Source organism: Plasmodium brasilianum, chromosome 7, assembly GCF_023973825.1.
Source record: "Plasmodium brasilianum strain Bolivian I chromosome 7, whole genome shotgun sequence".
NCBI classification, from domain to species: Eukaryota; Apicomplexa; class Aconoidasida; order Haemosporida; family Plasmodiidae; genus Plasmodium; species Plasmodium brasilianum.
In genome coordinates, this window is record NC_090120.1 from 1975523 (window position 1) to 1988626 (window position 13104).

At 21.8% G+C, this 13104-nt stretch overlaps 2 protein-coding genes across 2 annotated transcripts; both read right to left on the minus strand.

Moving 5' to 3' along the window:
- Positions 1–1499: 1499 nt before the first annotated feature.
- On the minus strand, positions 1500–1973 carry MKS88_002144 (early transcribed membrane protein; the record flags this gene model as incomplete). Its single annotated transcript, XM_067215130.1, has 1 exon — positions 1500–1973. The coding sequence occupies one exon, from the start codon at positions 1971–1973 to the stop codon at positions 1500–1502; it is 474 nt and encodes a 157-aa protein (XP_067074438.1).
- A 4161-nt stretch (positions 1974–6134) lies between these two features.
- MKS88_002145 (uncharacterized protein) lies at positions 6135–7546 on the minus strand (the record flags this gene model as incomplete). The annotated part of the gene is made up of 3 exons (XM_067215131.1): positions 6135–6363; positions 6551–7069; positions 7362–7546. 3 exons carry the CDS (start codon positions 7544–7546, stop codon positions 6135–6137), a joined length of 933 nt encoding a protein of 310 aa, XP_067074439.1.
- Between the last annotated feature and the right edge of the window lie 5558 nt (positions 7547–13104).

Genomic DNA, 13104 nt, shown 5'->3' on the forward strand with positions numbered 1-13104 from the left:
TTTTTTACTTTTTAGGCATGTTTATCCTCTTCATCATCCGCTTCTTTTCCTTCTCCTTCTTTTGTTTGTTCCTTTTGTCGTTCTCCACTGCTTGTAGATCTGGGAGTTATTACCCATGTCTTCATTTATCCGCTGTGCAACACCTCAATTCAACGGCGAGACTCATCACCTAGCTTATCTTTTTCATCTGACTTGTAGTATGTTCAATTTATTAAAAATTTTAAATTAAATAATTACTCACGCACGCATTATATGTATATATATATATATATATATATATATATATATATATATATATATTTACATTTAAGTAACGACAGGACAAAAAAAAGAAACGAAACGAACATAATATAAAATAATGGTCAATCTTCGTATAACATGCTGTATTGCTTTTTTATAAATACATTTCATGTAATTTATATCCCGCACATACAAATGCAAGAAAAGAGGTAATGGAAATTGTTTTAATTTATATATATTCGTAATTAGGATAAAGCGTATATAATGGGCCTTTTTTAGATCCGATCATATCTATCAATGTAATAAGTGAATTATTACCTAGCTGTACAAGACGACTTAAATCGATATCTATATAAATATATTTTTTTTTTTTTAAATAAAACAACCAGTAAACATAAACACCTACATATGGAGTAAAGTCCATGTTGCATTATTAAACCTACGTAGATTTAATGCACTTTTATAAATAAATGGATAAATTTTTTTTAAAAATAATCAAAGGCAAAGGCGTTAAATTCACGAAGACTAGTTTCTATTTTTTAACAAGAAAAATAAGTCGTATATCTATATCTATATATCTATATATATATATATATATCTATATCTATATATATATATGTAAACGTACACATTCGTCCATGCTTGTATAAAAATGGGTGCGTGTACATAAAACGAACCTTCTCTCTATTTATTATTAATTTTTTTGACATATAAATATATATATATATATATATACACATATATATATATATATACACATATATACACATATATATATATATATATATATACACATATATACACATATATATATATATATATATATATATATGTGTATATATGTGTATATATGTGTATATATGTGTATATATGTGTATATATGTGTATATATGTGTATATATATGGGTCATACATTCATCAATGAAACACTAAAAATTTTAGAAAACTACGGATAAAAAAAAAGAACGTTCATAAAATATAACGGGAAGGAAAAAAAAAAAAAAAAAAAAAAAAAAATAATCAAAATGCAAAAATCCTCAGATCACTACAGGTAAAATAACATTTAATTCAGCACATATATACGTGTATATAATATATATATATATAAAGTACACGATGTACAAATAATATACATATATATACATTTACACATACAAGAAAAAACATAAAAACATCCATACAAATACATATATATACTCATTCGCTCATAATATATTATATACAAACATATAATTACAAAATGATAGGTATGCTTATTTCTATTTTGGGATTAGGTTCGGGTTTTTCTTCCACAATTCTGATGTATTATAAAGGTTTCTAAAAACATCATATGTCATATCGGATATATGATTTTTATCAAAGCTAAGATTTCTTTTCTTGACTTCAGTTTCAATATATGACATTATATCCTTTACTTTTGGATGCTCTTTCTTACCCATTTTAAAATTTTTAGCCATATCTTTTTCTTTAAATTGATTTGTTTGCATCATAATTTCTTTTGATATTTTTTCCCGTTTTTTGGCTTCTGAATAAGCATTGAAATCATTAAAAAAAGAGCCGCCATTTTTTTTTCTATAATGATAACCTATACCCGCTAATGTATTTGCAAGTATTGCTAATCCTAAAACTGCTGATGAAATGAATACTTTCTTTTTAAATTCTTTCTTTTTCATATTTTTTTCAAATTCATCTAATTTTCCTTTTATATTTTTCATAATTTCATTCTTAGACATACACGGTTTAAACAAGCAGAAAGCCAACAAAAAACTAAGGAGTGCTAATGTTTTTGTAATCTTCATCCTGAAACATGTAAAAATGGAAGTTACTCACCATTAGATTTTTATACGTATATGCTATTACCGTGCGGGGAGTAATACGTTCGATGTGCATAAATGCATATATTTATATGTGCGTACAATTACATATATATATATATATATATATATATATGCATACGTGTATACATGCACACGTATATACACGCATACGTAGTTACATTTATTTACATATGTTTATAAAGAAATGCTCAAAAATACATCGACTCGGGTAAATTTGTGTACCTTTCCAAATGGAACTCGACTAACAAACAATTAATAATATTTTATTTTTTAATTTAAAAAATGCGATTACTGTACCAACTCTAATTATTTAGAGGAAGCTCTTTTTTCCTTCAACGCTGAAGAGGTATAAAAATACATACATATATAAATATGCATAGAAATGCACACACAGAAATTATATACATACTCAAATATACATATATACGTACTTTCATAAGTACATACTCATATATATATACTTATACCGTATGAAAGTATTTCTAAACTTTTATAGTTTTTCCGTACTTTCTTATTATTGCAATTTCTTGTTTAATATATGCTTATTGTATAATTTTTATTTTCTTGTTAACTTTTTCTTTTTTGTGTTTTCAAAAAATAAAAATTATTCCTGTTCGTGTTTTAACTTTTTTTTTTTTTAAAATTATACTAACTTGTGTGTTAAAGAAGAATGACTAATATTTTTATCGGGTTATTTTTCACTTTTCGCACTATTTACTATTAAAAATTATCTAAAAAAAATGTATATTTTTTTTTTTTTCTGAAGTATGGCAAATGAAAAATTTTTATTTTTAAAAATATTTTAGATAAAAAAATTCCGTGAAAGTAAGCGTAAAATATGTACATATATATATAATTATTTTATTTATTTGTTTGTTTATTTTACTTAAATTTTTTTTTTTTTTACCTAATTATGTAATTTTTTCATGTTATTTGAGCACTTCCTATTTTATTTTATATAGTAAAAATTACATATATGAAGGTATAATATTATTATGCAAAAAAAAGATAATTATGACGCATGTATAATGTATATTTATATAAATATTATTAAATTTATTTGTATATGAATATTACTACCTTAATATATATTATGTATATATATGTATTTTTGTTTGTCGTGCATTTAAATACAAATGGCAAAAGAAATTTTACTACGTTTCTTTGATAATAATGAAATGCTAAAATATATATAGTTAAATTTTTATGCTATTAAATAAGTATATTATAGTAAGGTATAAAGAAAGAGAATAGGAAAAAAATTAAATTGTTCCTTGCATGTAAGTAATATATATATATATATATATATATATATATATATATATATGTATATATGTATACGTATTTATATTAATGTACATATAATTACCTTTTCATTTTAATAATACTTCCAATATTTTTATATAGTATTATGCATTTAAAGGAACAGAATTTGTTTAGAAAAAATTGTCACGTAAGAAAAAAATATTGCATTACCTAGTATTTTTTTTTTTTATACATTTTTTTATTAAGTGTATGGTAAAATTATTTTATCTTGTAGCATTATGTAACATAAAAATTTATACCAAGGAAAAAGAGAGTTCAGTATGAATGTTTTGAAACTTTTAAAAATTTGCTCATATTAGTGAAAAAGTAAATATATTATTATATATAAATGTATGCATTTATATACATATATATATTATAAGCAACACCTTACTGAATTAAAGTTTAAAAATTACGTAATATTTTTAGGTATTATTTTGATTTGATTATTCATGCATATTGTTCATTCGTATTTTTCATTTGTACTCTACATTTGTATTATTTTTTTGTCATATTTTGTGTTATTTATTTTTTTATATTTTTGTTATGTGCTTATCGTAGCACAATTCTCCACTGTGTTAAAATTTTTTTTTTATAACTTTTAGGAATATAAAAATTGCTTGGAATGATTAAATTTTTTTTTTTTTTTTTACAAAAGAAATATTAAACAGGAGACGATTATTTCGTTGTCGACTAATCTCAATTAAATTATTAATGCTAATATGTGGGAAGAAATAAAAATAAAATGAAAAAAAAAAATATTTATATGTATTAAGTTAAATTTTTATTCATGTATATTGTTTTAACGTCATCCTAATAATAACATAAAAAGGCAAAAAATGTGTAACATAAGATTATTCTTTTTTTTTAATTTTTTTTTTTCTATTTTGCTTTTTTTTCTGCACCCGTAATATATAGGTCCATTTATATTTGTGAATAGGTGGATACCATTATTTTTTAATTTATTTTTTCGTACCGCTGTTTAACAAAAATGCGGGTAATTATGTAGTAATAAAAATAAGTAAATAAATTTAATACATTAATAAAATAAAATAAATAAATAGTTAAAATAAATGCATAAAATAAATGCACAAAATAAATGCATAAAATAAATGAATAAATAAATAGTTAAAATGCAATTAAATAAAAACTCAGTGGGCATGTATTATAACTTTTTATATGACTAGGTTTTACAATAAATGGAAAAAGTCTTTGTTTATCCTTTTTATTCGTTGTAAACAGACCTACGTCAAACATATAAGCAACGCACAAACTGCACGTGTTGCATGACAATATTTGATCAATTAATATTACTTACATAATGTGTATAAGGGCGTATAAAAAATTTATTTTGTAAAAATGCACTTTAAATATTCAAGTTGGCCATATAATTATACGCTTATATAAGTGTAATGAAATGAATTTAACTTTATTCAGAAATAATTGATGTAGCGATAAGAGGAAACGATTTTATTGTATATTTTGTTATATATAATATTACTATTATATTATAAAAATGAGTATAACTGCATTATGAAAAGGAGGAAATTTTACTTTGTCTGATAGGAGAACATACGTGAGAGATTTCTTTTGATTGTTAATAATAGTTGGTGCATAATCTTAAATATGTTTATTATGTTTTCGAAAATAAATGTATAGATCATTTGCTTTTGCGTAAGGATCGTTGTACCATTTGTTATGAACGTGTTTTCTTTACATTGAGGAAAAAGGGTATATATATATATATATATATGTACATACCAGTACGTATGAACTTAAGAATCTATTTGTACATTATATATGGGAAAAAGTAAATACGATTGCAAAATTCCCATTTTTCTTAAAATTTTTTTTCCTTTTATAGTTGTGCCTGGAACGCGCATATATAATAATATTTACATAATTACATACATACATTACATATATATATAATTACATTATTACACAATTTGATATTTTGCAGTAAATGAAATGCCCACACACTTTTCTCTTTAAATTGTTCTTATAAAGTTTAATTTATATAACTCGTAAGGCGATAATTACATTATCAAAATGAAATTTTAATACAACATGGGTTTAATATTATTTTTCTAATTATGTTGAAAATGTTTAATGAATAAATTTATAGTTTTCAAAAATAATCCCTTAAAATATTATTTTACTTTACTAAGCTATGTAAATTTGCAATTAAAAAATCAAAAAACGCACTTCAAAATTAGGTAATATTAAAACTCTTTACATAAAGAAAACAAAGTAAAAACGAAAATAAAAAATAACAAAAAATAAAAAATATGTATACAAATATATATATTTGTGTACATATAAAACATATATAAACATCACAAAAAAAAAAAAAAAAAAAAAAAAAATTTACAATAAAAGGAGCATTAACCTGTTAATGTAAATATAAATCCAAATGAATAGAGCAAACGGTACAAATTTTTCGATTTTTTAGGTCATTTGTATGTATATATATACATATATAACAAAATGTGAACAACAAAAATTTTTGAAAGGCATAATTTTATTTTCTAAAACGGAGTTACATATAATATTATTTACAAGAACAAATATGAATATATTTATTACTCATACATGCAATACATACACACGTACATGTATATATATATGCAACATCACATGAATAATACAATTATTGTGAAGTTAAAAACAAACTAATATTATTAACTAGTTAAACACATATATTAATTTAATATATAATATATATAAACTGTACGAATTTTTCCTTTTTTATATTTTTAGTATACAATTTTTAAAAAATCCTAGAACAAAGTACTTTATTAAATTGTTTTCCCAATCCCCACTACTACTATAACTACCGCTTCTATTACTACTATAACTACCGCTTCTATTACTACTATAACTACCGCTTCTATTACTACTACTATAACTACCGCTTCTATTACTACTTCTATTACTACCGCTTCTATTACTACTTCTATTACTACCGCTTCTATTACTACCACATTACTACACTTCTCTTTTTCGCCTTGTGACACTTCTTACCATATGTGTGAAAAACAAAATTATCCTCAAATATATGCTTAGAATAAATGATATGCTAATAATTCATTCAAATAAACACATAAAAAACATAATATACTCTTTTCTACTTAGGGGAAGGAGGAGTGCGTTTTGTATTTCACATTTGTAGTAGTTCTTCATCATAATCTTCCCACGTTTCGGTAACATACTGCAAAAAGAATTCAAAGTCCTTTCTTGCCCATGTTAACCAAATATTTACAATATGTTCTTTATCATTCAAAGAAAGGGAAGATTCGTTTAAGTCAAGAGTTATGTATGCATGTACTTTTCGTAAATATTTAGCCCATTCCTTATTCCACATATCATTTTTCCAACTTTCATCCATATCTTTTGTTACAATATAAAATTCTTCTTCCATCTCTCTTACTGTTTGTTTCCATGTTTCCGATGTACTTCCACACAATCTATTTAATTTCTCCATATATTCCGGATCATTTTTATCCTCTGAGTGTAATTCTTTATCTTCTTCATTTTCTTCATCTTTTAATGTTAAAACAAAATCATGTTTCCATGTATCATTATTATTTGGCTCTTGTTCAGCTATTATTCTTCCATGTGGTATATTTAAGCCATGCTCAGATATAATATTTCCTATACTCGTTTCATTCACATCAGAATTACTGCATAGAAGAAGTGGAAAGCATTAAACTGTTTTATAATAACAAAAAAAAAAAAAAAAAAAAAGGAGGGAAAGTACAATAGAAAAAAGGAAAAAAAGCTTATTAATGGTATTACTATCATTCATTTTATTTGAGCAGGTAAGGTAAATACGCGAAACAAATTCGCCAGAATGAAATAACAGATAAACATTTACCAATACTAAAAGACATACACATAAAGCCATAGGCGTACACATGCACATATACCCATACATGTACACATATATGCAACTTATGAGGGTTCTTTTTTTACTTGGTTTCCGGGGATTTACGAACACTCCATATTATAGCACATACGGAAATAAACTTGGCAAAATGAACTATTACATTTTTATAATTATTGTTTGATTTCACAAGTGAAGCCCTTTTATTATTTCTTTCATTTCCTATGCTTCTTCTACTGTTCTCAAGAGAGAATGACTTATTGAATTGAGCCATTTTTAACAACAGATATTTTATTATATATATATATTATTAAATATATGATATATATGTCAAAGAGTAATGTCTATTTTACTGTTATACAAAAAAAATAATATACTAGGTCCAACAAAAAATACAATATTAACATTCAAAAACTGTTCACTTCAATTTTTTCTTGTTAATTATAAAACAGTTACAAAATACATCATAAAATATATTTCTTTTTTTATTCTATTTATTTATTTTTATTTTTATTTTTCCTTTTATACAGAACCATAATATTTTACTAATTTTCTAATTAAGATTAAATAAGCCAGAAAAAAAAAAATACATTAAAAATTAATAATACAAATTTAAAATCCACAAAAAACAAATATTGAACTAAAAGATAACAAAAAATTAGAGCAAATGTAGCAAAATGACAAATTTTCTCAAGAGTATGTAAGTTATTACTTCTTAGAATTTCTTACTAGCTAGACTATAAAAATAAATATTCTTATTATTACAAGTATGCATAAGTATATATATATATATATATATATAAATACATAGAAGAATTATATAAGTAGTTCAATAAAAGAAAAATAAAATAAACGGAAATATAGTTCATCATATAAACATAAACATTTTATAATAACAAAATATCAGTTAACTTCTATATTTTTCTCAATAACACTTCACAAATCATATTTTTTTTAAATATAAATTCTATAATGTTTTTTGTTATTTTTATTATTTTTTATTCTTTTATTCCTTAACACGTACAATAATATTATTTACATTCTATATATTATACAAATAATGTATGTAAATTTTTTCTTTTTTTTGAATAAAATAAAAATATAGTTAATTTTCACATTTTAAATAAAATATTATAATAAAACAAAAATTACTTGAATACAACTTTTTAATTTTTTATACATAAAACATGCAAAATTACGCTTTTGCTTAAGATTTTTATATATACTATTATTATATTATTATATTATTATTATATTATTATATTATTTTACATAGTATTACATATATTATATATATATTATATATAATTAAAATTTTATATGAATTTAATGTAAGAGAAAAAAAAAAGCAAGCCATTTAATTTTAATAAACTATTTTACAGCAAATAACACTAAAAAATATATATATATAATATGGTTGAAAATTGGATTATTAAAAGATATTTTATACATATTATTAAGTTTTACAATTTATTTTATTAGAAAGGAACCAATAAATGTATAAATATTATAATATATATCATATACATCGATGAATTTATATATATAATATATTATAGAAATCCTATATCTAATGAAAAAATAAAACCAAGTTTATTTTTTTACTTATTATATATATATATATATATAATAACAAGAAAAATTCCTCTATATATTTTTTTCCTTTTACTTGAAATTTCGACTTTTTATATGAGACCTATAACTATATTACCCCTTGCATTATTAGCTTAATATTATTTTTCACAACTGCTATTACTAGTATTAATACTTACTAGTAAAACTATACATAAATAAAATCAGTTTTCTGTATACATAATATATGTATTGCGTTTTTGAAGTAGTTAATATGCACAGTAATAAAAAGTAGTTACATGTTAATTACATAAAGGATAGAAGTTTTGAAAGAAAAATAAATACATTATTAGGTACAGCATACAAAATGTATATGTATATATATAATTTTTAAATTGTTAATAAAAATATGTAGAAAATTATTTTAAGTCTATTTTTCCTAGAAATTATATTTAAATAACTATTATTATATATGTTATTAAATCTATTATGGGGGAAAAAAAAGAAAATTAAAACCTATTGTTATCATAGAATAACTTAATAAAAATATTCTGCTTTTGTATGCCAAAGTTTTTAGAAATATATACATATATACTATACATATATATATATATATATATATATATATATATAATAAATATAAGCATTTTTCTATTAATATCACTTTTTTGGAAATAATTGTAAAATTAAATAAAAAAACAAATTTAGAAGAAAATCCTAAATATTTGAATATGTTTGTAATTTAGGAAAATAATGATTATTTTAAATAATAAAATAGTAAGGGGTAAAAAAAAAAAAATTATTTTTGCGATTAATTCAAAATGGATTTTAATCAGCATTTAAGTATTTATTAATATATAAATGGTATATGCATACATATATATATATTATCCAAGTAATAATAGTCTTTCAAGGGAGGTATTAAAATGCCTTATTACAGAGATTAAATTTTGCATTTTTCATAAAAAGAGGGTAATATTTACATTTTTTTTTTCCTAAAAAAGATAGAAACGAAAAGGAAAACATTAATTTTTCGTTGAAAATATAAAATTTTTAACTTATTTTATGTTCTTAACCGCTTTACTTACGAAATTTTAAGAATAAATTTAACTTTTTAAGTCTGAGAAAATTCCATGCTATACATATATAGATATAAGTAAAATGGAAGTATGTGAATATGAAACAGTTGAACGTTTTATATTAATCCACCCCTTTAGTTTTTTTTTTTAATGGTATATGAAAAAATGAAAGTATTAATGAGAAAAATGCAAATTTATCATTTGTACGTTTGTCTTTTTGGAATTTGCATTATTTATGATTTCATTTATTATTTTTTCGAACAAAATTACGCAATCCTTTATGTAAATATTTTATAAGCATATAATGAGTGTATGTTTATCGCATCCTACTAGATAAGCACCAGACAGCTATCGTATTCATTTTTGTAACATACTACGAACAATAACTTAGAATGAATGAAGTTCACATATTGAGCAGTGAGTTACGGTTATAAGAAATTGCTTTTTATTTTTGACATATAAAAAGAGGACACTTGAATTGTTTATACACTATTCCTTATCTTCTTTTTAGCTGTTCCTGTTTTTAATTGTGTACAATATTCTTGTTTATTGTAATTTATGCTTATCGAGGCGAGTAACATTTTACCTTTTACTTTTTAATTTATCCAAAAGGTGTATAAAAATTGCTACTTTGTGTTCTTTTTGTTTAAAGTAGTACGAAAATTACTCAACCTATTGATTTTATTTGTAACCTTATATGTACTAATAGTGTGAAAATACATATCTTCAAGGGTGTACTATATTCTAAAGATTTATGAATAAGAATTATTAGTAGTAAGATTAAATCAAAATGTACCTTAATTCTTTAGTAACTCATCCTATCCATGTCTTATTTAATCCTCAAAATATTTTTGTTACATTCATTTATGAAAATAGTTAGCTGCATTTGACAATTCTATGTAGAGATCATAGCTTGTCTTAAGGGGCACTGTTATAAAATCATTAATAATTTTAAAAGTTTTTATGAAGTATTTCGTTTCGTTAGAAAAGTTTACAGAATTGTTATTTGTTTTAGAATGTTCTATATAATCATCATTTAGATTAGAAAATTGTGTAATTTTACAATTTTGAAATTTTATAAATTTATAATTTAATTAATTTTGTGTAAGCAGGTTAAGCTAAAAATTGGCTAGCTGCGATAGACTATTCATCAGAATTGCTGACATTGCATATAAAATTCACATACGATTTGTTTTTAGCTTTTAAATTATTTTCAGAAAATTGCTTATAATAACTTTCCTTAAAAAAACTCCCCTTAAGAATGAATCATTATATATATTGATTAATTCGTCTAACTTTAGAAATGTGAAAAAAAAAAAAAAAAAAAAAAAAAAAATACATAAAACACAGATATACTCTTTCAAACATAAAAATATGAACACCTAAAAGAGGATAAAATATTATCTCAAATAACATAAATGTTCAAGTAATATATAATGAGTAAAAAAATCGAGTTCAAATTGGAGTACTACATAAATGATATTTTAGTGTTACATTTGGGATATGAACTTGATCATATTTCTTAACAAGTTCATAAATTTTGGAGGGTTTGAACAATATTATTGTCAAAATGGTTTGTGAATTGGTCAGTTAATTAGGAACTGCATTTGGTACTATATGTGATACTACCATTTGTTATTATATTTTTTATCTTATCTGCTTACGTACTTTTTAATATATTTTTTAATGTAATTTTTTATATATTTTTTTAATGCATTTTTTAACGTATTTGTTATTGTATTTTTTTTTATTTAATTACCCATTTTGCTTATTATCTTCTACATAAGCCTTAAGATGATCATACTTATCCATTTCTTCAAACAAAGACTAGTACACCCATAAAAAAAAAACAAAAACAACAAATGGTATAAACTGTTGTACAACACAACGGACTAATTTACTCTTTTATTTTAGTTAAAAAGAAGAATCCCTAACTATTATTACTACAATGTAGAAATAAAAAGAGGTTGTATTATTTAATAATTTTTTAGAGGTTTCGTTCATTCATTCTTAATACATAAACGCTAACAATTAAAAAAAAGAAGAAACTTACCACATAAATAATATATATATATATATATATATATATATTATATATATATATATATATATATATATATATATATATGTATGTATACCTTCATAATTGTATATATGTATATTTGTATAAATGTATATATATATATTTTTTTTTTTTTTTTTTTTCATTTAACTAATCGCATAATTTGAAGAAAGACCCCTAAAAATGAGAAGTTCAAAAGAAATTTAAAAAAATTAACATGCAAGTTTATATATATATATATATATACTATTAACGCAAAAAAAAAAAAAAAATTGTATCCTTTTTATTATGTTATTTAAAAAATATATATCATTAGAAATTAATATATTTATACGTAAAAATATTTTAACTGTCATAAGATGATTAAACTGTTGAAATTGTATGAATTATATTTTTTGTCTCAACCTTTTTTTTTTCTTAGAATCTAATATAAACTGATATTAAATAAAAAAGGAATAATTCTGTGATGGGTAGAGTTTTTTCATTGTACATAATATATATAATGCTGACGTTAAGATGAAGAAAAATAAATTACAAAACATATTTTCTTTAAAAATTATATAATTATTTCTTATAAGAATAAAACTATGGATTTGCAGTAGTTTTATCGTTAACAGTTAATTATCTACTTTTTTAGGTTTTAATTTAAAAAAAAAAAAATGAGATTCTTTGTTTTTTGAAAATAGCTATATATGTATTTTAAGCTTCATGATTATTTTATTATTATTTTAGTTACCTTTATGGCATATTAAATATATATATATATATGTGGTAGATGTGTTAATTTAACAAAACGTTTTTAGGCATTTTTTATGAATACATTTATTTTTTTATATTTCTCTTTTTTTTTTTTTTTTTTTTGAATTATGTAGAATAGTTTTTAAAATATTTTTATAAGTTTTTTCTTCCTCTGTTTATGTGTTGCTTTTTTTTTTTTTACCTTTTATTATTTTTTATTATATTTTTTTTTATTTCTTCCCGCCCTTCTGAATATAGATGAACTAGACAAATGAGTGAAAAGTTGTGCTTATTCTAACATATAGTTGCAAACAAAAAAAAAAAAAAAAAAAAAATACTCTTAGCTGTAGTTGCGTAATATAAATATTAACGTTACTTAAT